A 27,659-nucleotide genomic window follows, 5' to 3' on the forward strand; every position below is an offset into this window, starting at 1 on the left:
TGCTCGTTTACTAGGCAGGTAGGACAATGATGATTCAAGACCCATCCGGGTTGAAATCCCAACGGCTTGAAATCCCGACGGCTTGAGAGAGTTGATTCTCCTCTCTGTTCCACAGTTTTCTCCTCTGTGGGATAGAGGTGCAAGGAGGCCTCGTAGTGAGGCCAGAATAAGATAAGGTGCGGGAAGCACTTCGTGAGGTGTAGTCATTAATCTTTCCCTAGCTCCATGCGTGCCCCGAGGAAGCATCACTGGCAGGTGCTGCTTGGGAGCTGAGCTGAGACCAGTTGGGCCTGCAGCGCGGGAGGCGCCGGGCCCCGGACGCTCGTTGAGCGCTGCTGTCAATCAAGGCCGCCGTGGGGCGGGGCGGGGCGGTGCTTCCGCCTGCGCGTGGCCGCTCGGGGCCGCTCGGCGGCGCCCGGGACAGTCGGGAACCGCGCCCGCAGCCGCCGGCCGCGAGGCCGGACGAGGGGACGATGGAGCTGGAGCCCGAGCTGCTGCTGCAGGAGGCCCGCGAGAGCGTGGAGGCGGCGCAGAGCTACCGGCGGGAGCTAGGCCAGAGGCTGCAGGGGCTGCGGGAGGCGCGGAGGCAGGTCGGAGGGCCGCGCCCGCAGGGGCGCTGTGGGCCCCGGGGAGGGCGCGGGGTGCCAGGCGATGGGCGAGGGCACGGAGGGCTGCGAGGGGCGGGAGTGTCCGGAAACTCTGAAGGGAGGAGGGAAGCGTCTCTGAAGGTTCGGGAGACCTGGCAGGGTCTGGGAATGGGGAGGTGGGTTCTGCGGGGGGGCGGGGGGGTGGGGGAGGGGGACGGGGGGGTCTTAAGAGGAAGGGGCAAATTTGGGGGATCGAGGGAGAGTGTGAGGGGCGTACCCTAAGCTGTGTGGGGCGGTGTCGGGGATGCGATGGGGTCCGAGGTTGGGGGGAGTGAGGGACCAGAGCAAAAACCGAGGGCGTCACAGAGGGTAGTGAAGATTGAGAGAGTTGGGGGAGGTGGAGATTCTTTGGAAAACCTACCTTGTGGGTGGAGAGCGATTTTAGAGAGCGTGAGGAAAATGTGTAGCAGTGACTTGGGGAGAGCTCAAAGTGGAGGCGGAATGGACAGTGGCAGGGATGTACTAAGGAGAGACAGAGGAGTGGAGGAGTAGTAACGTTAACACTAAATGAATGGAAGTGATGTCAAAGTAGTACTTAGTATCTCATATGATCTTGAACGCATTAAAAAATCATGTAGCGGGATCCCATTCTAGAGAGTTTGGATTTTAAGGTGAAGCTATGTTGGAAGGGCAAAAGAAGGAAAATGAAGCCTCTGGGGGATGGGATACAAAAGTGTAGGGAAATGGAGAAACAGATTTAAAGAGAGAAGTGTTGAAAGGAGAAGCTAAATATACTTTTAAGTGACGGCAGTTATCTGCCTCACGGGGACCTGGTTATGAAAGATAAAGGAACGCCACATGGTTTCTCTACACCCTGGAACATATACAGAAAAAGATATAACCCACTGCCAATGTGCAGGAGGACAGATAATCCTCAAGCTACTATTAATTCAGGTGCTTAATAAGTGCTTTTTGAGTCAGTGGGATTCCGTTTGAGTGGAATCATTTGAGTGAGTGGGGTTTTTCAACATCACTTTTGTTATTAATATATATCATCATCCTAGTAACTCCCATGCTGCACAGAATCTGAAAATTACAACTGGTAGAATAGTGCCCTTGGATATTCTCATCATTAAGGATACTCAACATGCTTTAGGTTTTATACATTTAAAAATCCTTGTAGATTTTAAATGTAGGCCAGGCATCTTTTGTAGTTTAGTAGCAAATCTGGGAGCAAGATCTAGATAATGGTGATCCTGATTTGACGAATGCTTTTTTTTAAGGCCTTCCAATATATTCATTTTGATTTCCACTTGAAAATACCTGCATTATTCCTTCTGCTGTTTTGAAATAGAGGTTCTAAATCTAGGGCATATTTAAAAAGAGATTAAAGTATCTCTTATTGTATGATTAATGTTGCAGCCAATTAAGATGTCATATATGAATGAGACTATTGTTTAACTGCATCAGGGATTAAGAAACAGAGGTGATACTAAATGAATGAGCTTAGCGCCCAGGAGAAGTGCTTATTACTTTCTCGTGTGATATTGAACACATTAAAACAATTTAGTATGATCTCATCCTGAATGGTTTAGTATTGTTTCCAAACCTACATTCTTTTAAATTCTATGTCCAAAAATTTAAAGACAGAACATACTTTCCTATAACTTAGTGGAGTTTGGTATGGGGTTTTGTTTTGTTTTTGGGGACGATTGTCTTGTGCTTGAAACAGAAGACACTAAGAGAACATCCATTAGCTTAGGTTCTTAATGACATTGCCTTCGGACTAGACTGAGTAATGTCATACTGTTGTGAACTGAAATGTGTTTTGTGCCGGTGCCAGTTACAACAGCTTCTAGTTCTAAAAGCTTTAATTCTTCCTCAAAGCTAATTCTGGTGGGTTGTACGTGTTTGGGTTTGTAGAATAAGTCCTCTGTCAACTTGCATTTTAAGGAAGGTCAGTGTTACAAAAATGTTATCAAAATAAGCAGCTGCTTTTGTTTAGTGGTTAGGATATTTTTAGGGTTCCAGTCATTTTCAGATTAACTACATAAAATATATGGCTTTTCAGTCAAAGATTTTGTATCAAGGAAGGATGAGAGAGCAGAGGAAAGATGCTCCCTTTGTGTATATTTTTTACTTGCCGATTTTGTTTCCTTTTGGCATAGGATTTAAAAAAAATTGATATGTAATTTACATACCATAAAATTCTTACCTTAAAATGTACAATTCAGCAGTTTTAGTGTATTTGCAAAGTTGTGCAGCCGTCACCACTAATTCCAGAACATTTTCATCACCCCAAAAAGAAATCCCGTACCTGTTAGCTGTCACTCTTCCAGCCCCTGATAACCACTAAACTACTGTCTCTATTTGGAGTTGCCAATTTTGGACGTGTCATATAAATGGAACCATACTGTCTGTGGCCCCTTGTGGCTCGCTTCTTTGACTTAGGCATAATGTTTTCAAGGTTCATCCATGAGGTAGCATGTAGCTGTACTTTAGTCCTTTCTGTGGCTGCATAATATTTGTTGTGTGGATATGCCACATTTTATTTGTCCATTCATCAACTGATAGATATTTGGGTTATTTTCACTTTTTGGCTCTTATGAATAATCTTGGTGTGAACATTCATGTACAAGTTTTCGTGTAGACGTGTTTTCAGTTCTTTTAGTACTTCGGAATTGCTGGGTCGTGTGGTAACTCTTTGTTTAACCTTTTCAAGAACTCTTGGCATACTTTTTATCTTTGCTTTTGTTTCTTACCCTTTAAACATCTCTCATGAAATTTGCCTCCCGTTAGGAAATCATGGCTACGAAAATTTAGAAGGAACAAGAGTTTTTTAGTGTGAAAATCTTTTAGTGTGAAAAACAACTGGCAGCGTGTAGCAGTTTCTCTTCTCGTGGTTAAGTTTAAGCCCTACCCTCTGTCTTCAGAGAAAAGGAAGTTCTGTGTAGGAATGAAGGGTAGTCTGTAACTCTTACTGTTTGAATACGTTAAAGACTAGAGAGATGTTCGTTGTCTTCAGGAAATCAGATAATCTTTACAGTCAGCCTGGAGTAACTGATGTTGAAATCATTAAGAATAGTTCTGTATAGCTCCCTGGAATCCTTGGTATTAAGATGTAAATACCAAAGAAATTAACTTCAACCCTCCTTAAATACTCATTTGTTCATTTACTCAATAAATATGCACTGGGTGCGTTCTGTGGGTCAGAGATACTTCTAGGTCCTAGAAATACTGTGGGTAGGGAAACAGAGCATTGCTCTCACAGATTTACTCTTTCCTTTGGTGGCTAGTCATTAGACTGTTCCACCTAAAAACAAAACAAATAGGAAAAATCTAAATTCTTGTGTATTCATTTTTAGATTTCAGTTCCATTGTGTTGTTCATCCCTTGTTGATTTCTACAGGTTGACTTTCCTGCTTGTTGTAAGTAGAGATAGCTGATCAGGATGTCACGTAGTGTGTCAGCTGGCCAGTCAGATATGCCTCAAAGAGTGACACTAGTTTGATGACGTTGCCACTGTCCAGGACCTAGTCTTTAAGCCTTGCAGGTCCAGAAACTCCACGTTTGTACGTTATCAAAGGGGGATTAGTTTGAGGTACTGGAGGTGCCAACAGTGAGAAATCCCAATATTCTAGTCTGTGTCCAGTTATAATTTACTCTGAAATGAACTGTTGGCCTTCATGTGCCTTTAATTAGTGTGATTCAGTGTCTTTAGGGGCGTTGACAAGAGCAAGTCTCTGCTCTTTCAGAGTAAAGGGCCAGATCCTGGTGCCTAATTAAGACACTGGTGAGGACCCTGCCCAGCTCTGGGCAGTGGTGTCCCTTTGATCGTTGCTACTACAAGTGTGGTCCACGACTGCAGCAGGGTCATCCTGACCTGAGAGCTTGTGAAGAATGCAGGAATCAGGTCCCCCCTAGACCTGGTGAATCATCATCAGGTGTGATGTGTATGCACGTTAAAAATAGAGGCACAGTGCCTTAGAGGATACCATTAACTCTTCATCAGCTCTCTACCGATTTCTGTAGTTCATCCTGAACCGTAGGTGTGTTGTTGTAAACTGCTGTGGTTTATCCTCAAGATTAAAACGCTGTTTGAAATAGCATGGGTTTAGATAATTATGCAGTGACAGACAAGTGAATAATTGACGATCTCAAGCCAGCACTTGTCCTAGCGTGTCTTAACATCTGTATTGTGACAATTTGTCTCTCATAGTATTTTTTAAAAATTTATTTATTTTTATTTTTGGCTGCGTTGAGTCTTCGTTGCTGCACCTGGGCTTTTTCTAGTTGGAGCGAGCGGGGGCTACCCTTCATTGCGGTGCCCGGGTTTCTCATTGCAGTGGTTCTCTTATTGCGGAGCACGGGCTCTAGGCACGCAGGCCTCAGTAGTTGTGGCTCACAGGCTCTAGAGCGCAGGCTCGGTAGTTGTGGAGCATGGGCTTAGTTGCTCCGCAGCATGTGGGATCTTCTCAGACCAGGGCTCGAACCTGTGTCCTCTGCCTTGGCAGGTGGATTCTCAACCACTGCGTCACCAGGGAAGCCCTCTCATAGTATTTTGTTTTCAATTTTTTAATAGTTGATTTCAGATAATTTTTTGAAGATCTTATTAGGAACTTTGATATTCCTAATGTACAATACCAGGTTCTCCATAGATCATTATTCTCACAGGATTTGAAAGCACGTAGCATACTAAAGACTGGAACAGATAGAGAACTCAGTGGGGGGAAAAAAGTTATTTCAGAAAACCAGGGCAGGAAGTCTTAGTAGCTCAGCAAAGAAAAGAAAGCTGTTATTGCTTCTTTTATCTCCCACTTCCCCTTCTGTTACCCGTTTTCAAAACAGTCCAAAAAATCTGTTTGAAAATAATCTGTTACTGCAGTAGTACTTAAAATGCCCCTATTATAGTGTCCTAAGAAAAGGTTAAATCTGGAGCTGGGGAAAACCAAGAACAGATGAAATAATCTGAAAATCACCCATAATTCTACTCCTTACAGACAACCACCGTTAACATTTTGGTGTATCCTTCTAGACCTATTATTTTGCCAAATTGAAAGACTGTTGTATATGCAACTTTATATTTGTTGTTTTCTTTTGGTTAGCATTATATCATAAGCATTATGAAAAATTCCCCACGTACAGTCTAATTGTTAATGCAGAGGTGAATAGTCTACATAGGTACTTACGGAGCATTTGTTGGTGGTAGGCTGAAAATGTATTGACTCAAATATGCCAATATACTGGAAGCAAAGCTCTAGAAGCAACACTAAATAATCAACTACCAAGGGAAAAAAAAAGCTGCACATATATTTGTGTGCAAAAGCCACATATTTACATTGGCTTTTCAGTCATCCTTTTTTAAGTCTTTTCACAAATTGTCTTTATACACGACACTCTGAAAGCCGCTTGTTGAGTCCAAACCTCACTTGAAATGTAGGATATAAATGAGAATTTAAACAAGCACTCAGAATCTATAACGTTAACCTCAAAAAGTGTGTGAGTGTCACAGAGGAACCCAGTTTCTCTCTGTGTAGAATTGTTTTTTTCAATATAGAGTGTAATGTAAATTTAAATTTGATAGAGAAGAACTGTTATTATTTACCAGAAGAACTGGTAAATGATATGGCTAATTTGTGATCTAAAGCCAAACAAATGTAGAACAGACTTTTTTTAATTTTTATTTTTTAATTTTTTTGGCCGCACTGCATGACTTGTGGGATCTTAGTTCCCCAACCAGGGATCGAACCCGGGCCCCTGGGCCCTGGCAGTGAAAGCGCCGAGTCCTAACTACTGGACCACCAGGGAATTCCTGGGACAGGCTTTTATTTTTGAGGGGTATCCATGAATCATTCATATTTGCAGTTATTTTACTTTTTTTGCATTTGCCCCTATTAGGTGTGAGACCTTGAGAAACTTAACTTTCCTGACGCCTCACTTCTCTATCTGTACAATGTAGATAAGGATAGTACCTACTTTACTTGGCCAGTGTGGGAATTAAAATGAGAAATGTATATAAAACGTTTAGCACGATGCCTGGGACATATGAACTGCTTAATAAATATTAGCCATAGAAATAATGCCACCAAATATTATTATTATTCAAGGTGACCTCCCCTACTTCTCCAACTGGTAACTTATTCTTTAAATGTCTCCTACTCTCTTTCCCAGCAGAATGACCTTTTTGAGCTCTGATGGCCGTTTGTGGCTGTCTCACTTACATAAGGACTTAATACCTTTTACTATAGTTACATGTGCATGCAACTGTCTCCTTTACTAGAATGATGGTTTCTTGAGGTCAGGATCATGCCTATTCATCTTTATAACCCCAGTTCCTGGCACTAGACCTCAATAAATATAGAATGAATGCCTTTATGAATGTTGCGGGTGTGATTTTGCAGACATTCTTTTTAGATTGTTCGTAGTCTTGATGATAGGCACCCTATTCACTAATGCAGATAAGCAAGAATTAAACATTTGTTTTATCATGATTTGGTTATTTGTCACTACATAATAAACTATGCCAAAGCATAATGGCTTAAAAGGCAACCATTTGCTTAGTGTTCGGGGGATTAACCAGGGCTCAGTTGGGCAGTTCTGAGTTTGCTGGCAGCTCTCATGTAATTGCAGTCAGATGGCAGCTGAGGCTGGAATGTTCAAGATAGAACATTTACTTACCTGTGTGGAGCCTTAAGTAGTAGCAGGACTCAGTTGGAATGCTGGCATGGCTGAGCCTGGATGCCAAGCTCTCTCCCTCCCACACTCTTCCTCCCACCCCTCTCACTCTCCTCCCCCTTCCACTTGTTCTCTCAAGAAAGATAGCCATGCTTCTTCTTCTTTTTTCTTTTTTTAGATTAATTAATTTATTTTTGGCTGCGTTGGGTCTTTGTTGCTGCGCGCGGGCTTTCTCTAGTTGTGTTGAGTGGGAGCTACTCTTCATTGCGGTGCGCGGGCTTCTCGTTGTGGTGGCTTCTCTCATTGCGGAGCATGGGCTCTAGGCACACGGGCTTCAGGAGTTGTGGCTCGCGGGCTCTAGAGCACAGGCTCAGTACTTGTGGTGCACGGGCTTTGTTGCTCCACGGCATGTGGGATCTTCCTGGACCAGGGCTTGAACCCATGTCCCCTGCATTGGCAGGCAGATTCTTAACCACTGTGCCACCAGGGAAGCCCCAATAGCCGTGCTTCTTACACAGTGGCTCAGGAATCCTTTCAGTGCAGAAGTAGAAGTTGCCAGGTAGTCTTAAGGCTGAGGCCTGGAGCTGGCACAGCTCAGTTCCACTCTATAACGATGCACATGTGACTGCATTGCTAGTCACCAGCCCAGCCTCCTGTCCAGGGGAGAGGTCTGCATGAGGATATGAGTACCACAAGGCATGGTTCCTGGTTCATTGGGGCCATTAATGTAACAGACTACCAAGTAATATAATCAAGATTTTCTTTTTGAAAGTTTTAATAAGCATGTTTTAAAAAAACATAACTGTAGGGACTTCCTTGGTAGTGCAGTGGTTAAGACTCCACGCTGCCAATGCAGGGGCCCGGGTTTGATCCCTGGTCAGGGAACTAGATCCTGCATACTGCAACTAAGACCCAGTGCAACCAAATAAATAAATGAATATTTTTTTAAAAAACAGAAAGCCTAACTGTAAGAGACAAGAAGGAAATGTAGCAGCACATATGAGTCCATACACGAAGCAGACAGCTCAGATTTCCTGCCACTTGACTAGCTTTTCATCGGGTTGTGGTAGAATTTAAATGAGACCATGGGTATAAGTTCCTGGTACACAGTAGGTGTTCAGTAGGTGGGAGCTGCTGTTGTATTGTTATTATTGCCATTTTATTTTTTTTTTTTTTTTTTTTTTTTTTTTTTTGCCATTTTATTTTTAATGACTAATATCTTGGTGTCAATGTGAAGACACATAGCTAATGCAGTACATTTCATATGAACTGAGAAGAAACATTTTCGTTAGCTTCTTCAATTTCAGTTGACTATTTTTTATCTTTGTCTTTTATTTTTGATCCCTATGTTCTTGTTAGCTAATAGTGTGTAAAGACAGTCTCTAATTTTAAAATAGTTTTAGTTAGTTTCCTGTAAGCAAAACAGTTGGGAAAATAAATTCTTAGATTGCCCTTGGAGGATAAAAATTCTTTTCTTCTATAAAGTCATGAAAATGTATGTTTCAGAGGAGGTAGAGGAGATTCCAGTTACTTAATTTCCTGAAACACACACGTTATGTTGTGTTATAGATAGAGCAACTGTATATTGCTACTTAAGACCAGAGGTGTCTTAAATCAGATTCTAGGTAGGTTTTATGACATTTTAGTAGCTAAACTCTAGAAAATATCAGTCACTGTTGTCTTGGAGGGCTGTGAAGTATATATTTTCTAGGCTTTTGCATGGCTTAGTATTGATGTATAATCTTGATGACTTTTTGGCATTTTGAGAACTTATCCTCATGTTAAAACTTTAAAAATACAGTTGCTTTGGAATTAGAGTCACCTGCAGTGGAAACTTTGTAAATAAGATTTAATGGTCTGTTACAGGAGAGGTTTTAGTAGAAAATTCATTCTGAATATTGTTAATCAACATAAACAATGTATATTACAGTTTCCCTTCTGAGACCTTGAGTTGTGTATCATTTGTATTTTTCTTAAATTTACTTTGTTACAAACCATCACAGTTGTTTTGCCCTGAGTGGTTGTCTACCACATTTTTTTTTAACATCTTTATTGGAGTATAATTGCTTTACAATGTTGTGTTAGTTTCTGCTGTATAACAAAGTGTATCAGCTATATGTATACATATATCCCCATATTCCCTCCCTCTTGCATCTCCCTCCCTTGTACTGTTGGTGAGAATGTAAACTGATACAGCCACTATGGAGAGCAGTATGGAGGTTCCTTAAAAAAATAAAAATAGAGCTACCATATGACCCAGCAGTCCCACTACTGGGCATATACCCTGAGAAAATTCGTAATTCAGAAAGACATGCACCCCAGTGTTCACTGCAGCACTATTTACAATAGCCAGGACATGGAAGCAACCTAAGTGTCCATCAACAGATGAATGGATAAAGAAGATGTGGCACATATATCCAATGGAATATTACTTAGCCATGAAAAGAAATGAAATTGAGTTATTTGTAGTGAGGTGGATGGTCCTAGAATCTGTCATACAGAGTGAAGTAAGTCAGAAAGAGAAAGACAGATACCATATGCTGACACATATGTGGAATCTACCACATGATTCTTTATGCAAGGACAAGAAATACACATTGCAGCAGGAAATGTCTTCATCCAATACATAATTTACCGGTTTATGGGAATGCTTTAAAATGGGGTCTGTAAGCACTAACCAGCTTGGTATAGTGGACAGACCATGGTCCTTGGAGTCACACTGTTTCTGGCACTGGGAAGCCGTGGGGAAGTTATTTGACTTCCTTGAGCTTTACTTTCTTCAACATAGACAATACAGACCTACCTCTCAGTGTTGTTGGGAAGATTGAGTGAGCTATAACAGTGAGCACACTGGACCATGGTACCACCTCAAATATGAAGAAATTCACTCAGCAGCAAAGTTTGCATTTTAAAATTAGTTTTATTAAAAGCCAAGCGAATGAACTTGATTAGTTACATGATTCAATTAAAGGTGGCTGTGGCTTTGAATTATGAACTGTTTCAGGGAGAAGAAAATGATGCCAAGGTAGTGTCAAGTTTGGAACAGCAGTGGTCGGGAACCTATGAACAAAAAGGAGTCAAATTTATAATGAAATTGCGGGAGGTGGATTTGGAAATGGATTCTCCCTTCGCTGGCCCTCTCACTGCTTTGTGCTCACACACTTCCTTTTTTTCTGAGGTTCTGAAACAAAAACAAAACGTAGTGGAGCTCTGCAGCAGTTGAAGGAGCTTTTGAATTCTTCCTAAAGAGGAAATTGACTTTACCTAACTAATGCACTTCCTGTGTGTGCGGTGTCCGCTGAAGAGGGAGATAGGACCTCACTGGTACAGCGCTCGACTGCAGAATTTCCTCCCGGTGGTGAGGGTGCGCCAACACATTGTCTTCATTTACTCTGGTATCTGTAAGGCCGGTATGAATCGCCTGGGGATCTCGTTACCAATGCAGCTTGTGATCCAATAATTCTGGGTGGGACCTGAGATTTTGCATTTCTAACAATATTCCAGGTGAGATATATGAAAATCATAAGGCATTGTTTTCCTGGTTCTTTTTAAAAGGTCTTAAAAACATACACGATTAACTTAATTTCATTGAACATTTATTTGCTAGGTGCTATGTATGTTAGGGCCTGATTCTCAAGGATCCCACAGTTAGTGATGCACCAAATCAAGGAGATTTTGAATATACCCGCCCCCTGATTTTTTTTAAACTTCGTCTTGGGTTTAGAAGTTCTCTAGTAACTTTACAGAGATTAGTTAACAATTAAACTTGAATTAGGATTTCTCTTTTTCTTTATGATTTAAGAAATTCTTTCACTTACCGCACATATACCATCATAACTTACATTAATGTCAAAAGGGGAAATAAATTGTTTCTGTGATCTCCTCACCCCAGCCAATCAAACCATTTTTTTTTTCCTGTGTTTCTTTGTAGTCCTTAGACGTGGGCATCTTTTGTTTTTACATGGTTGTGAACATTTCTGGACAACAGTTTTGTATTGTTTTTAATTTTAGTGTTAGAGAATAGAAAGTTTTCTAAATTTCTCTATTAACTGTTGAAATATTGTACTTTATCCATATTTTGATATGTTCTTTTCTTGGTGTATTTTTTTTGGATGTCAAATGCTCTTGCTAAGATCAAGTTAGCAAAGGGTTAGGGTAGTAAACATAACATGTCTTAGGAAGCTAATATAATATCTGCAAAGTAAAGTATGAGTTTGCTTTAATGCAACTGAATGTTTGGCTTATAGTTAGAATTTTCCTGTTAAGTGAGAAAAAGTGAACTGTGTCTTATCTGTATTCTTAAAAAAAAAATCCGGTGTCTATATAGACAACTGACTTGTTATCAGAATATCTGTGAGATGTAAAGATTTTCCTGTTATATCTTCTGGAACAGCAGTTCTTAATATGGGCTCTGTGGACCTAGGGTAGTGTCTCTCGGAGTGTGGGCTGCAGAGTCACAGGTGTGCTTGTGAAAAAGAACTCTGCCCATACGCTCCCCCAGCCCCTTCTCCAAGCTGGTTCTGGGATGGAGCCCTGCCATCTAAACTATAACAGGATGCAATTGTATGATACGTGATTCTTCTGCAAAGCAAGTTTCAGAATTACTGCTCTGAAGTGAGCCATGGTTGGGATCTGAGGGAATTTGCAATCTCTGAAATTCAATAAATGTCTTTTGGGTAGGGTTTATTCATTTTTCTGGGAAGAAGGTTCATAAACCTCTCATTGAGATTCGCAAAGAGGACCATGACTGAAAAAGGATGAAGTCATTGTCCCAGAAGGTGTGTTTTTCCTGAACATCTGTCTTCTGCCTCCTCTGAACCTTTTGGATTGTGAATAAATTCTTAGTTTTCTTTTACCATAATGAGGGCATGTTGTCCATGAAGTGATTTTTTTTGTATTGTGTTTTTTAAATAGCTATTCTTCCTTTTTTTTTTTTTTTTTATATTTATTTATTTTTCGCTGCGTTGGGCTTTCGTTGCTGCATGTGGGCTTTCTCTAGTTGTGGCGAGCGGGGGCCACTCTTCATTGCGGTGCGCGGGCCTCTCATTGCGGTGGCCTCCCTTGTTGTGGAGCACGGGCTCTAGAGCACAGGCTCAATAGTTGCAGCACAAAGGCTTTGTTGCTCCGCAGCATGTGGGATCTTCCCGGACCAGGACTCGAACCCGTGTCCCGTGCATTGGCAGGCGGACTCTCAACCACTGTGCCACAAGGGGAGCCCTCTTCCTTTTTTTAATATAAATTTATTTATTTATTTGGCTGTGTTCTGTCTTCGTTGCGGTGCACAGGCTTCTTATCGCAGTGGCTTCTCTAGTTGCAGAGCACGGGCTCTAGGCGCGCGGGCTTAAGTAGCTGTGGTATGTGGGCTCAGAAGTTGTGGCTCATGGGCTCTAGGGCGCAGGCTCACTAGTTGTGGCGCACGGGCTTAGTTGCTCCGGAGCATGTGGGATCTTCCCGGACCAGGGCTCGAACCTGTATCCCCTGCTTTGGCAGGCAGATTCCTAACCCCTGCGCCACCAGGGAAGTTCCTGTATTGTGGTTTTTTAATCTACCGTTTCTTTATATTGCTTTTCAGTAAAATGAATTTTAATCTCTTAATTTTTTTTTGGTACTGAAACGTATTATTTCTAAGAACTACTTTGTGCAGATAATATTTATTTCTAACATTTACTTATTGAGAACAAGTGTGCCCGTTATTTTACCAAGTGCAGTACATAGACTATTTTTATTTAATCCTTGCAGCAACTCCATGAAGCGAGCATTGTTATACTCATTTGACAAATAAGGGAATTGAGGCATGATGTGTTTAACTTAGCCAGATTGACATAGTTGTGAATGATGGGACCATTCTGTCTCACCTGAAGGCCAACTCTATGGAATTCTGCAAGTTTGCACAAATGAATCACATTTGGTTTATCATTGAATGAAAGGTGATGGTTGCGTAGTGCCTTGAGATTATTAGGGGTGATGCCTGTGGATTAGCCTCTTCTAGAGATTCTGATTCTGAGTTTTTATGTCATTTATTTTCAGATCAAAGAGAGTGCATCCCAGACGAGAGATGTCCTCAAACAGCATTTTAACGATTTGAAAGGAACCCTTGGGAAGCTCCTGGATGAGCGATTGGTGACCCTTTTGCAAGAGGTGGACACCATTGAACAGGAGACCATTAAACCACTAGATGACTGCCAGAAGCTGATAGAGCATGGAGTTAACACTGCAGCGGACTTAGTCCAAGAAGGTGGGGAGGGCTTCCCTGGTGGCGCAGTGGTTGAGAGTCCGCCTGCCGATGCAGGGGACACGGGTTCGTGCCCCGGTCCGGGAGGATCCCACATGCCGCGGAGCGGCTGGGCCCGTGAGCCGTGGCCGCTGAGCCTGTGCATCCGGAGCCTGTGCTCCGCAGCGGGAGAGGCCGCGTCAGTGAGAGGCCCGCGTACCGCAACAAAAAAAAAAAGAAAAAAGAAGAAAAAGAAGGTGGGGAGTCCAGGGAGCCCGTTAAACGCAGCACATTCAGATTGACACTGCTGGTATCTCAGGGTTCCAACAGGCTTCCTGCCATCTGTGGGGTGCTTAGGCTGTTCGTACCTTGGGACAGTTTGTGATATAGGATGACAGCTGTACAGTGAGGTATCCTAGGATAAATGCAATTAATGTACTAATTATAATCATTTACAAAATAAGGAGTAAATTATAATCATTTACAAAATGAGTAACTTATAATCATTTACAAAATAAGGATTTTTCTCATGGTTCTGTTAACACAGTGATTTTATGGTCATTTTGAGTCTGTTCACATATTTTTCGGAGTGTCAATGGTCTGTAGGATTTAATGCCATCATTCTTTTTAGAGATTAACGAGTAGGATTGGTGTTTACTCCTGAAATTACACTGGTTATATCCCTAACTTTAGTCAGTTATTTTGGTTAAAGCATGCTCGGTTCTTGCCTTGCTGCCTTCCTGTCTCCACATCTGCCTACCTCGCCTCCTTCCCTCCTGTAGGTCTTTGTCAGGTACATTAAATAAAAAGGTAATAAGTTCTGCCCTTTGGGGTTCACAGCCCAGTGAGAGAAGCACACACGATGAGAGAGATCTAAGACCTCACGGGAGCACAGAAGGGGAAACGCTTGCCTCTGGAAGAGTGTAGGATGGCTTTCTGTAGGAGGAGTTCCACTGAGGCTTGAAGAAATTCATCAAGCAGACAAAGGAAGAAAAGGAGGTCACAGCACGATTGGAAGCAGAAGTAACGTCAAGAGTGAAGTGAATGGCATGTCTGGGAGATAAACTACATGTCTGCAGTAGTTTAGGCAGCAGAGTTACACAGTCAGATTTGCATTTTTTAAAAACGACACTGCCCACAGTTTGGAGACTGTGTTAGAGGTTGTAAGGAAGTAAAAGTGACCGATGAGGAAGTTGTGGCAGCAGTCAGATAGGCAGCGATGGAGATGGTGACAGGTGAAGATGAAGCAGAGCTGGTTTTAAGATTTTTCGGAGGGACTTCCCTGGTGGCGCAGTGGTTAAGAATCTGCCTGCCACTGCAGGGGACATGGGTTCCATCCCTGGTCCGGGAAGATCCCACATGCCGCAGAGCAATGAAGCCCGTGCGCCACAACTACTGAGCCTGCGCTCTAGAGCCCATGAGCCACAACTACAGAGCCCACGCACCACAGCTTCTGAAGCCCATGCACCTAGAACCCATGCTCTGCAACAAGAGAAGCCACCGCAGTGAGAAGCCTGTGCACTGCAATGAAGAGTAGCCCCTCATTCACCTCAGCTAGAGAAAGCCCACGTGCAGCAACAAAGCCAAAAATGAATGAATGAATGAATATATAAAATTAAAAAAAAGATATTTTGGAGATAGAATTAATGGTGATCTTACTGAGCCATAAGTGTTGATTATTGGTGATTGCCTGGTTATAGGATGGAGGAGAAAGAGAAGAATTTAGGATGACCCAGCGTGATTTTAGATGACCGGTGAATTGTGCCGTTGACTGACACAGAACATGAAGGGGGAGGGTGGGTAGTTAGACTGTTGGTTTGGGGTATGTTAGTTCAAGGTGCCGGAGATGCCAGGAGTTGGGAATGTGGGTGTGATGCTTAGGAGAGAGATCATACCTTGAGATGTCAATGTGGCAGTGAATGGTGTGTATGTCACCTCTGAATCCATGGGAATAAGTAAAATCATCAAGAGATAGTGTACAATATGAGAAGAGGAGGCTACAGAAGGTGGGACTCTGAGGGATGTCAGTATTTTTTTTTTTTTTTTAATTTATTTATTTTTAGCTGCATTGGGTCTTCGTTGCTGCATGCGGCTTTCTTTAGTTGTGTGCAGCAGGGGCTGCTGTTCCTTTCAGTGCATGGGCTCCTCATTGCACTGGCTGCTCTTGTTGTGGAACACGGGCTCTGAGTGCGTGGGCTTCAGTAGTTGTGGCACGCAGACTCAGTAGTTGTGGCTCTCAGGCTCTAGAGCACAGGCTCAGTAGTTGTGGCTCATGGACTTAGTTGCTCTGCGGCATGTGGGATCTTCCCAGACCAGGGCTTGAACCTGTGTCCCCTGCATTGGCAGGCAGGTTCCCAACCACTGCGCCACCAGGGAAGCCCGGGACGTCAGTATTTAAAGGGGCGTTGAGGAAAAAGGATCCAGGGAAGGAGACTGAATACCATTGGTTCTTTGATGAGTGCTGTGAGTGGCATAGGATGAAAAGTGTGTGTGGCTGGCTCCCAGCTCTGTCACTCCAGCTGGAAGTTAGTCCCCATTTTGGTCCCACTTAGAATCTAGTACTAATGTTATCTTTACACACTAATTACATTTTTGTCTTATCTTCAAGGAGAAGTGTTTATTTGCCACTGACAATAACAGTGCCTTTGAGAAAATTATTTTTAGCAGGACTTCAGAATGTCTTTCCCTGGGCGCTTAGCATTTGGAAACAAACTCAGCAGCAGTTCAGCACAGGTCAGGAGTGTATACCAATCACCACGAGGCTTGACCATTGTTTTTATTTTAGAAAATAAATCCTTTGAGGCACATACATGCTTGTTGCAGCATCTGATTTTTTTTTTTAATACTTCAGAAATGTTTTAAATTTCAAACTTTTTCCTCCCCTCCCTTCCCGAGGGATTAAAAACTTATTTATGAAATTTTTAGGATTTTGAGGCAGTGTTCAGTGTGTCTGTTTTCCTTTTGGTAAGGGGGGAAGGTCATGTCATATGGTCTCAAAACACTTGAGTAACTCCAGGAAAACAGTTCTAGTAGTGTTCTTTAGGGCTGTGGAAGGACAGAGATATTGATCATTTTCTTATGACTTTATATAATATTTCCTTTATATGACCCTTCACCCTATTGCTTGTGTCAGGATAATATTTGCACTGACTCCTATTGGAGTTGATAAAGATTCTGTAGGGGAGATGGGACGAGGTCCCTGGGACTTACGCCTTGCATAAAATTGGTTGACAAACCAAGTTTCCATTTGTAGAGCAGAATCTTTCGTCTCTGGCAGAATGTTGTCATTGTGTACGCCCTTCCTCTTGCGTTTAACCTTAAAGTCGTTTCTAAAATAGTTTCTTATTTATTTATTTGTTTATTTTTGGCTGCATTGGGTCTTCATTGCTGCGCGTGGGCTTTCTCTAGTTGCGACAAGTGGGGGCTACTGTTCGTTGTGGTGCGCAGGCCTCTCATTGCGGTGGCTTCTCTTTGTTGCGGAGCACGGGCTCTAGGCGTGCGGGCACAGTAGTTGTGGCATGCAGGCTCAGTAGTTGTGGCGCACAGGCTTAGTTGCTCCACGGCATGAGGGATCTTCCCGGGCAGGGGCTTGAACCCGTGTCCCCTGCATTGGCAGGCGGATTCTTAACCACTGCGCCACCAGGGAAGTCCCTAAAATAGTTTCTATGTTTACTTTTGGGGAATTTGTGACATCACTTAAGAATTGTTTTCAAGAGAACCAGAGACCCACTTAGACACGGGTTGTGTTGATTAGTTTATAATGTGACCATTTTTCCCTGTACTAGTTCTCTTATTCCTGATTGTAGGTGAGATCGCCATTCTGGGTGGTGTAGGAGAACAGAATGAAAAACTGTGGAGCTTTACCAAAAAGGCCTCACACATCCAGTTGGACAGGTAAAAGAGTTAGTGTCTCTTGGGCTTAAGCTGTCCGCTTTTCTTTTTTTCTTTTTGCCTGTTAAAAATTCGGATTCAGGGATATAGAAAATGTATTTCTCAAGTTTTCACTGCCCATTACCAGTATTACTAGTATGAAATAGTTGTGATTGTAATCTCTGGTATAGAATTACTACCGATTTTCTACAATCCTAATGTGTAAGAGAATTGTTAATTAAAAAAAATCTGAACAAAGTCATAGCTCAAACAACGAAGGCCTACTGTCTAGCACAGGGAACTATATTCAATATCCTGTGATAAACCATAATGGAAAAGAATATGAAAAGAATGTATACATGTATAACTGAGTCACTTTGCTGTACAGCAGAAACTAACACAACGTTCTAAGTCAAGTATACTTCCATTAAAACAAACAAACCTGCGTCCTAGCTCAGTAAACCAGATCTTTTGCTATAAACTTGACAGTTGTGATCCTACCCATTTTCTCTCGTTCCTTTTATTTATTTGGGAAGAGAATTTTAATGTAATGTCTTGCAAAACCCCCACTGCCAGTAGCATTATTTACTGGGGGCTTCTGCACTGTTAACAGTATGTGACTGATCTACAGTATTTTTTGTTGGGGAATTGCGTGGCGGTCCAGCGGTTAGGACTCCACGCCTTCACTGCTGAGGGCCTGGGTTTGATCCCTGGTCTGAGAACTAAGATCCCACAAGCTGTGCAGCGCGGCCAAAAATAAATAAATAAAATATTCCTTGTTATTTTTTAAAAAATTGAGATATAGTTGATTTACAGCGTTGTATACGTTTCAGGTGTACAGCATAGTGATTTGCAGTTTTTCAAGGCTATACTCCCTTGTATTTTTAACTCTCAGTTAAAAGCCTTATAAACACATGAGCTTTGTTTCCTCAGCTTACCAGAGGTGCCTTTACTGGTTGATGTGCCTTGCTTATCTGCTCAGTTGGATGACTCAATTCTTAACATAGTGAAAGACCATATTTTCAAACATGGAACGGTAGCGTCTCGCCCACCAGTGCAGATAGAAGAATTGATAGAGAAACCCGGAGGCATCATTGTACGATGGTGTAAGGTACGTAATTCCGGATTGCAGAAATGGCTTCAGCATTATGGATTTGAGATTTGGGGGCCTTTACGATTTTGTTTTATTAGTTGCCTTTGAATATTCTCTTCATGAACAAAAGTGCCCTTTGCTTTACAACTAAGGTCACAGGGAACTTGAACTGAGGTAGCTCTTCCAGTTGGGATAAACAGTTTCGAAGGTACTTTGTAAAATCTCTGAATCGAAATGTTGTTTCCCATCACCTATTTCCCAAACTTAACTCTTGGTGACTTGAAGATCGTTCAGAATTAGAAAAGTCAGAAGGTGATAGTGAATATTGGGTGTTGGATATTTTTCTGTTCAACACTGAACTAATACCTCTGAAATAAAGTTTTAAAGTATGGTTTTTTCACACTTTTAGCATTGCCAAGAATTTTGTGTATTAAATCATATTATGCATGTGAATTACCATATTTTAGATAAAAACCATGTCCAGATGAGTCATGATGTCTTGGCTGTTGACAGATAACATCATTCAGAGGTGGGTGGTCAGCTTCTGGGAACTATTTTCTGTTTTTTTTGTTTTTTGTTTTTTTGCGGTATGTGGGCCTCTCACTGTTGTGGCCTCTCCCGTTGCAGAGCACAGGCTCTGGACGCACGGGCTCAGCGGCCATGGCTCACGGGCCCAGCCGCTCCGCGGCATGTGGGATCTTCCCGGACCGGGGCATGAACCCATGTCCCCTGCATCGGCATGTGGATTCTTAACCACTGTGCCACCAGGGAAGCCCTATCTTCTATTAATTTTAAGGAGTCCTTTATATATTTCAGATATTAGCTCTCTCTTGGTTATATGAATAATGTAGTTTTGGGATACTTGTCTTTGAATTTTGAATGTCTTATCTTTGGCATTAATTGTTTAGAAGTCATGCCATTGCTTCAGAGGAAGCACATTTTTTTCATATCAGACTGGGGTTATAAAACGCATGGTTCAATAAGGAAAACAAGAGAAATAATAATGGCACGTTTCCTCTGACCGTCCTGAGAAGAACCTGTTTTCAGCATGTGGGCCTGTATGCTTGGCCCCAAATGCCCCCATTCAAAGTTCCTAAGTAGTGATGCTGAGAGAAGTTATTCTCTGACTTTTACCTAACGTAAAGCCTTTCTCCTCAGGTGGATGACGACTTTACCGCCCAAGATTACAGGCTCCAGTTCCGTAAATGTACTTCCAGTCATTTTGAGGATGTGTATGTAGGCTCTGAAACGGAATTCATAGTATTGCACATAGACCCCAATGTTGATTATCAGTTCAGAGTCTGCGCCCGAGGAGACGGCCGACAGGAGTGGAGTCCTTGGAGTGTCCCCCAGATAGGTCATTCCACGCTGGTGCCTCATGGTATGCTGTTGCCTTCTCACTCCTGAAGCTTAATTGTGTATGAGTACACGTATCCTGTGCTAAAGGCAGCACACTGACAACCCTTTTTCCTAAGGATAAACCCTGAATTGATGGAGAATCACATGGAATATGTCTCTTACTTCCTGCTCAAATTACTTCATGTGAATTTTGAGAAATTTTCATTCGTTCTTATCTTCAGAGTGTCCCCAAATAGTGCCAGGCAGGATTATGAGCATCCCTAAAACCGTAGAGTTTAAATATTGCATTAGAAGACTGCAATATTTGACCCAAAACTTCAATGTATATCTTGATAGAGGCTTTTTCTTAGAAGTCTTACAATCCAAAATTGACCTCTCCTATATAACTTTTTTTAAAGATTTAGAAAAAAAAAAAAAGATTTAGACTTGGTTAATTACTTCTTAATCAGGTTGGAATAAGCTCAAACATGATTTTATTAGGTAAGAGATAACACTTATTTGATCTTCCTTGCCAAAAATGTGTAGGAAGAGACTAAAATCTTTCTTGTGATTTGTAGGATTGACCGTGACACCCTGTCACTGAATTTTTCCTTTCATTGAACTTGCCCATGAACCCTAAGTAGCGTCTTCCACTTGCAAGTTTTATTTAATGTGCCTGTGTTGAAGATATCCCCCAAAAGATTCTAACAATTTACAATATCTTTGCTTTTTAAAAAGAGTGGACAGCTGGCTTTGAGGGGTACAGTCTGAGCAGCCGAAGAAACATAGCACTTCGGAACGATGCTGAATCGTCCGGTGTTCTCTACTCCAGTGCTCCCACTTACTTCTGTGGGCAGACATTAACATTCAGGCAAGTGGATATTCAAAGATCTGTCTGTCATGCCTTAGGCAGTAAGTGAAGTGCACAGAGCATCCATGAGCTTCGGATCAAAACAGTCCTGAGTTTATTCCCTCATTTCTAGGTAGTGTTACTTTGGAGCAATTTACTTGTTTCTCTTTGCTTCGCTTTTCTCGTATGTATTCACAGGGTTATTATGAGCATGAACTGAGATAATGGGTATAAAATGCCTTGCTTCTGCCTGATAAATAGTGTGTGTTCACTGTGTTTACGTCTTCTTTCTTCTTGGTAAGTAGAATACCTCTCAAAAATCAGTCTTAAGTGTTCAGAGGTCCCCAATTTTTTTTTTTCTTTGTGAATCAATAAGAGCAAGTATCTGTGAGAGACAACCTATCAGAGTAAACACACTATATAGTCTCTATAAAATAAAATTGAAAGCGTGCCTCTCCTGCCGCCAATTAATTTTCCATTTCTTCATCCATTTCTTCCTGTATTAGAAAAATTTCCTTTTTCTTGTTTTCATGTTGTCTGAGATGTATTCTCTGTGGTCCTATTTCTAAATAGCTTTTCCTAAAAACCAAAGCCCAAACTTTGATTTAGGAAAGTGAAGCTTGTCTGATGTTCACCATACACACCTCAGTGTAGCAAACTCTCCTCTAAGTTGTAAATTGTGAGATCATAGGATTTTATTGTGAATGCTTGTTCCAAGTTCCTCTTGGTTTCAGTCCCTTGTTGTATAAGGCATGGAGTGTATCTGAAAGTTTTATCTAAGCTAGTGTTGCCATATTCTCCACCAGCCAAGTCATTTGAACTGGCAGCATGATCAGAATGCACTAGTTTATGCTTTGTCTCTCTTTTTTTTTTTTTTTTTTTTTTTTTGCGGTAGGCGGGCCTCTCACTGCTGTGGCCTCTCCCGTTGCGGAGCACAGGCTCCGGACACGCAGGCTCAGCGGCCATGGCTCACGGGCCCAGCCGCTCCGCGGCATGTGGGATCTTCCCGGACCGGGGCACGAACCCGTGTCCCCTGCATCGGCAGGAGGACTCTCAACCACTGCGCCACCAGGAAAGCCCTCATTATTTTTTTTTAATAAATGTATTTATTTTATTTTTGGCTGTGTTGGGTCTTCATTGCTGTGCATGGGCTTTCTCTAGTTGTGGCCTGCAGGGGCTACTCTTCGTTGTGGTGCGTGCGCTTCTCATTGCCGTGGCTTCTCTTGTTGAGGAGCATGGGCTCTAGGTGCGCGGGCTTCAGTAGTTGCAGCACGTGGGCTCGGTAGTTGTGGCTCGTGTGCTCTAGAGTGCAGGCTCAGTAGCTGTGGTGCCCGGACTTAGTTGCTCTGCTGCATGTGGGATCTTCCCGGACCAGGGATTGAACCCATGTCCTCTGCGTTGGCAGGCGGATTCTTAACCACTGTGCCACTAGGGAAATCCCATTTGTCTCTTTTTTTTTGGACGTATCCAAAATGTGTTTATTGGGATGTTTTCCCATTCATCTTGATTCCGGGGGCTTTTAGTGCTGCTTCCATCTGAAGGAGCACCCTTCTGTAAGCCTTGCTTTTCCTCCTGTAGGCTGGCAGAGGACGCTAGAGCAGCCAACACACAAAACTACTATTTGTGCATGGCTAAAGGCGGTGGTGATTTTATAGCATCTTGGGCATTTCACATAGGAATTGGGGCTCTGCACCAGGCACTTCTTCTTGTGTTTCCTCTTCTCCTCTTCTGGAGAGGGATGAAGGAGAACCTTTGCGAGAGGCATGTTCTCGTGAGGAGGTCGTCACCATCAGAAACCTTGTCTCACTTTTGACACCTCCTCTCACCCCTCACATTATGAAAAAAGAATAACTTAATAACCAGAAAAAACTAGCAGAGGAATGAGGAGTCTGGTACCTAACATCTATTTAATTATTCCCCAGGTAATCAGGAGTTTTCTGTACTAACAAACCTCTTCTCTGCTGATGTCCCTTGTTTATAGAAATACTCCCATTAGTGAGTCTGCTGAGAACAGGGTACTTCTGTATAATGATAGGACTTCCTGAGTTAACAGATTCAGGCCAGATACCTCAGATCATAGTAAGAATAATAATCATAGTATTACAAATTGCAGTTAATATTTAAATTGCCTTTATTATGGTACTGTTCTAAGCACTTTACTTATATTAACTCATTTGATTCTCACAATAACCCAATGAAATAGGTGTAGTTACCCATTTTAGGGATGAAGATACTGAGGCACAGAGAAGTGAAGTCCTTTACCCAGTGTCACATAACTAGTAAGTGGCAAAGCTAGGATTTAAACCCAGTCTGGCTCCAGTAATTTTAACCACTGGTCTGTATTGCTTCTCATTTTTCTTTTTTCATGGGAGAGTAAACATGATTTGAGTTAGTGTGGAAATGTATAGTTTCTCCGCTACTATGTCCTCAGCTCTTTTCCTTTTTTCTCTTCTATGATTTTTATCCCTGGGTGATGGTGATCTGATGCTCTTTTTACTTTTAGCTTCTCCCTCTGTGAACACGGGAAGGGCCGATAGAAGATCTACTTAGGTTTGTTTCTTAAGTCATTCAATAAATGTATATAGATTACGACATTGGAAATTGATTTAAACCCACGTACTGTCTGTGGACAGTAGAACACTTAGTCGGCCTCAATAAACCATTAGTTCCTCCCTCCTCCTCCAAAGGGGTCCCCCTTGGTAGGGTGATTAACTGAAACTTATTTAAGCTCAGTATTATCTTAGCCAGACCGTTGCATTTTTGTCATTTTTCCTTTGAATGTGGATTGAACATGTTTTCTCTCCTCGTTTAAAGGAATTTCAGGCATTGGCAGTTAAGGCAGAGGATGTGAATAGGGTGTTTGTATGGGGCACCTTCATGCATGGGGTTGGGGGCAGATAGGCCTGCTTGAATCAAGGTAAACTTTATTCAGCTTTTTGAGGGCCTCATAGTCAGAAGGGAGATGATACTCCTGCAGGCCCTGCCCTGTTGCTCAGCCCAGTCGATCCCTGCTGAAGTTTCTGGAATCCTTAGAACTGCTGACACCAAAGGAACCTGTTACTGGCCGGTTTTTAACAGTCTCTAGAGCCCAGTCTCATGTGGTGCCCGGGTCTGCTAGCAGCCCCCTCCTTCCAGGCCTCTCTCTGATTTCCTGTCTTGAACATTCCTGCTTTCCCTTGCTTCTAAGATTTCCCATTCTTACTATTTTTTAAACCATATTTTTCTCTCTGTCTATGAGTCTGTTTCTGTTTTGTAGATAGGCTCATTTGTACCGTATTTTAGATTCCACATGTAATAGATATCATATTAAACCCTAGCTTTTAGTTTGTTTGTAGAGGGAGGATTACATGAAGTCAGGGAGACATGTCTGCTTTGGGATGTTCACATATAATAGCTGTTCCTCCCAGATAACCTAAGGAATATTCCTTAGACTTTTTTTCCCTGTCCATATCCTTCTGTCTTAAACTGCTTTTCTAAAATGTGAGGACAGTTCTGCTCGCCTGTGGTCTTTGTGAATGATGCTGATTGTTTCATACAACCCTATTCCATTCAGATGGTACTTACAGTACTTGGTATTGTTGGGAATGCAAAGTTTAAGAAAAAGAAAAAACTAGAATCTTATCTAACCATAGAATAGGCAGTTTATAAATTATAAAGTATAAGAAAGATCCTGACTGCTGTGGAATATAGAAGAAGGAAGAGTTACTTCTAGATGAGGGGTTGGTGAAGGCTTTATCTCAGGTAGGGCTGAAAAGGAAAGTTCAGGTAGAGAAACAAAGCGAGAACCAAAGATATGGAGGAGAAAAAAATATAAAGAACAGGAAAGTAATGAGTGTGAATGGGTTTTATAGAAATGGGAGTATAGTCAGAACCCCAGAAAAGTACGACATTCTTGTGGACAGGCTATGTATATTTATTTCTTTTTCAATTTCTCAAAGACTTGCCCCTTTGGAGCTCACTTGTGCCCATTTATAAGGAGGACATTTGATACCACATACAGAGGTCTTTTTCTTTTTTCCTTTTTCCAACAAAAGTCTTCACCAAGTAAAACCAAGTCAGGTTCACATTTCATTGTCTTGGGAGTCATGCTCTGCATTTGACTTTTCATGAATTCACGAGTTGAGCTAGGCTACAAAATAATAACAGCCAGCTCACCTTTGTCGAACCCTACTGTGTGTTACTTCTTAAGTATTGAGTTAATGTCTGTAAATCCTCATTACATGCTCAGGAGGTAGACACATTTTATAGATGAGGAAACTGAGATGTAAAAAGATTAAACCACCTGCCTGAGGTTGTACAGATTCTTAATAGTAATGCTGAGATGCAAATCCTAGCAGTCTAGCCCTGTAGGACTCTGCTTGGATTTAGAGTGAGTTGGAAGGCCATTGGAGGACATTGAGCAAGTGAATGATGTGATCTGACATATGTTTTACAAGTCATTTTGGCTACTGGGTGGAAAATAGTCTGTACAGCGGTACAGGCTGGAAGGAGACCATTTAGGAGGCTGGAGAGGAGGAGCAAAAATATTACCAGAAATGAAGGGAAGGCTGTATTCAGCATTCCAGTATTAATCTTGGTGATGGCTAATGGTGGCTTGGACCAGGATGGAGCAGTTGAGGTAATGATAAGTGGTCAGAATCTGGATTTATTTTGAAGGAAGAACTGATGGGATTTATTGACAGGTTGGTTGTGAGGTATGAGAAAGGAGTCAAGTGTAACCTCAGGGTTTTTGGACTAACTAACTTAGGGTAGAATTGTCATTTACTGAGGTAGGTAAGACCTTATAAGGAGCCTATGTATGGGTGAATATCAGTTCTTTCACAAATTAATTTGAGTTCCTTATTAGACATATAAGTGAAAATGTGGGGTAGACAGTCAGATATACAAATGGGGAGTTCAGTGGAAAAGACCAGACTGGAGATATTATTTTGAGAGTTTTTAACATATAGATGTGTGTTTAGAGCCGTGAGACTGCATGAGATTAGCCAGGGAATGAGTATAGGGAGAGGACACTGGAGAACTCTTAACATTTATCTTTTGGGGAGGAAAGAACCAGCAAAGGATTCTGAGGAGGAGCAGCAAGTGAGGTAGACGGGAAAAGTGGGAGAATGTGGTGTCCCTGAAGCCAAGCAAGGGAAGTGTTTCCAAGAGGAAGTAGCGGTCAGTTATGTCAAATGTTGCTGACCCAACAGATTAGAAAAGGACTGAGAATTGGCCTTTGGGTTTGCAGCGTGGACGTGGATTGGTGACCCTGACATGAACAGTTTCAGGGGAGCTGTGGTGGAGGGAAGCTTGATTCGAGTGGGTTCAAAAGACAGATGGGATCTTTGGGGACCAATAGATGCATAGTAGCACCATAGTTCCGATTTTTCCACTACTGGAAACTTTTTGGAGAAATAAAGAGGTGGGGGGTAGGGACCCATAAGTACTTTTTCAACAGAACTAAGAAATACAGAAAACTCAAATTCCAAATTAGCTGTAAAGGCCCCCTAAGACACAACTAGCCTGGAAATCATGAGTTTGCTGGCCAGTCTCAGAAATCTCCAAATATTCAGTCCCAGAAGGAGAAGACTCCACCCTAAGACTATAAACGGGGCCAGGACTGAACAGCGCTTGAGTGTTCTTGAGGAAGCAGAGAGAAAAGGTGGGAAAAATGTCCAGGGGAGTCACAGTGCATCATCTTAGGAAGCAAGGACTGTGTCCCTTGGTGACAGTGGAGAGTAGTTTATAAGCAGCCTTTGAAGAGAACTGAGGTCTGGCAATAGAAGCTCTTTTGAACCAGATTAGGTTTTTGAGTGTCAAAGGAGATGTGGCTTCACAGAAGAGCCATATTATAAGGCAGGACCTTCCTATAGCAATGGAGGACAGGCTGTAGAGCTGTAAATCTGAAAGTCACCCTTCACTTAAGTTTTTTTTTTTTTTTTTTTCTGGCCACACTGAGTGGCATGTGGGATCTTGGTTCCGCAACCAGGGATCAAACCCAGGCCCACAGCAGTGAAAGCACTGAGTCCTAACCATTGGACTTCCAGGGAATTGCCATCTTCATTTAGTTTTTTAAAAAATAGCTTCCATCAGTGTTTTGCAATTTTTTTCTTGTCTTATTACACTGGCTAGGAAGTATAATTTTGAGTAGCAGTGTTGAAAGCAGACATCCTTGTCTTATTCCAGATCTTAGCAGGAATATATTCAGTCTTTCACATTAAGTATGATGCTAGCTGTAGGGTTTTTTTGTAGACATCCTCTATAAGGTTAAGGAAGTTCCCTTCTATTCTTAGTTTGCTGAGAGTTTTATCTATAAATGGATGTTTAATTTTGTCAAATTATTTTTATATATCTATTAAGATAATCATATGGTTTTTCTTCTGTTGATATGGTTACAATGATAGATTTTTTAACATTGGATCAGCTTTGCATTTCCATGAGAAACCCCACTTGACCATGTATTATTCTTTATATATGTTGCTAAATTTAACTTTTTTATTTTTTTGAGGATTTTTATGTCTCTTCAGAAGAGAGATATCTGTCTGTTTTTTCTTACGATGTCTTTGGTATCAGGGTAATTGCTAGCCTCATAAAGTGAGGTGGGAAGTATTTCTTCCTCTTTTATTTCTTAGAACTGTTTGTGAGAATTGGTATTATTTCTTAAATGTTTGGTAGAGTTCACCAATGAATTCGCTATCCTGGAATTTTTTTTGTTGGAAGATTTTCAATTTCTATAATAGATATAAGACTATCAGTTTCATTTTAAGAGAGGATGAAAGCTATTTTAGGATTTGTATAGTAAGGAATATATTTCTATATCAAAAATCCTTGTTTACTCTGACTTGATGAGACATCCCTTCCTTTTCTTTTTTTTTTTCTGACAGGTCAAGCTGTGCTATGACCCTCTTTTTTGACATATGGCTTATTCTTTATTCCTTGGGCTAGTTTCCTGTTAGTGACACAGGCCAACTAGCTGTGTTCCTGGAAGCACTTGCAGTCTTCCCAGCAGTGTGTGAGGGTCCTGACTGATGTCACTGCATCCTTGTCAGTATT

At 41.9% G+C, this 27,659-nt stretch overlaps 2 protein-coding genes across 2 annotated transcripts in view; one reads left to right on the forward strand and one right to left on the reverse strand.

Moving 5' to 3' along the window:
• Positions 1–409: 409 nt before the first annotated feature.
• Positions 410–27,659, forward strand: part of CRLF3 (cytokine receptor like factor 3) — a 36,428-nt gene continuing 9,178 nt past the window's right edge. Inside the window, exons 1-6 of the mRNA XM_065896954.1 lie at positions 410–590; positions 13,290–13,497; positions 17,280–17,367; positions 18,277–18,454; positions 19,595–19,817; positions 20,513–20,645. Coding sequence (XP_065753026.1) covers positions 474–590; positions 13,290–13,497; positions 17,280–17,367; positions 18,277–18,454; positions 19,595–19,817; positions 20,513–20,645 — 947 coding nt within the window. The 5' untranslated portion in view covers positions 410–473. The remainder of the gene's footprint in view (positions 591–13,289; positions 13,498–17,279; positions 17,368–18,276; positions 18,455–19,594; positions 19,818–20,512; positions 20,646–27,659) is intronic.
• LOC136138589 (small ribosomal subunit protein eS27-like) lies at positions 22,144–22,389 on the reverse strand. Its single transcript, XM_065897335.1, has one exon. It carries the CDS (start codon positions 22,387–22,389, stop codon positions 22,144–22,146), a length of 246 nt encoding a protein of 81 aa, XP_065753407.1.

This window comes from Phocoena phocoena, chromosome 19 (genome assembly GCF_963924675.1).
Source record: "Phocoena phocoena chromosome 19, mPhoPho1.1, whole genome shotgun sequence".
Classification (NCBI taxonomy): Eukaryota; Metazoa; Chordata; class Mammalia; order Artiodactyla; family Phocoenidae; genus Phocoena; species Phocoena phocoena.

Coding starts and splice junctions, on each gene's coding strand:
- LOC136138589 (XM_065897335.1), bottom strand. CDS start 22,389: ATGCCTCTCGCAAAGGTTCTCCTTCATCCCTCTCCAGAAGAGGAGAAG.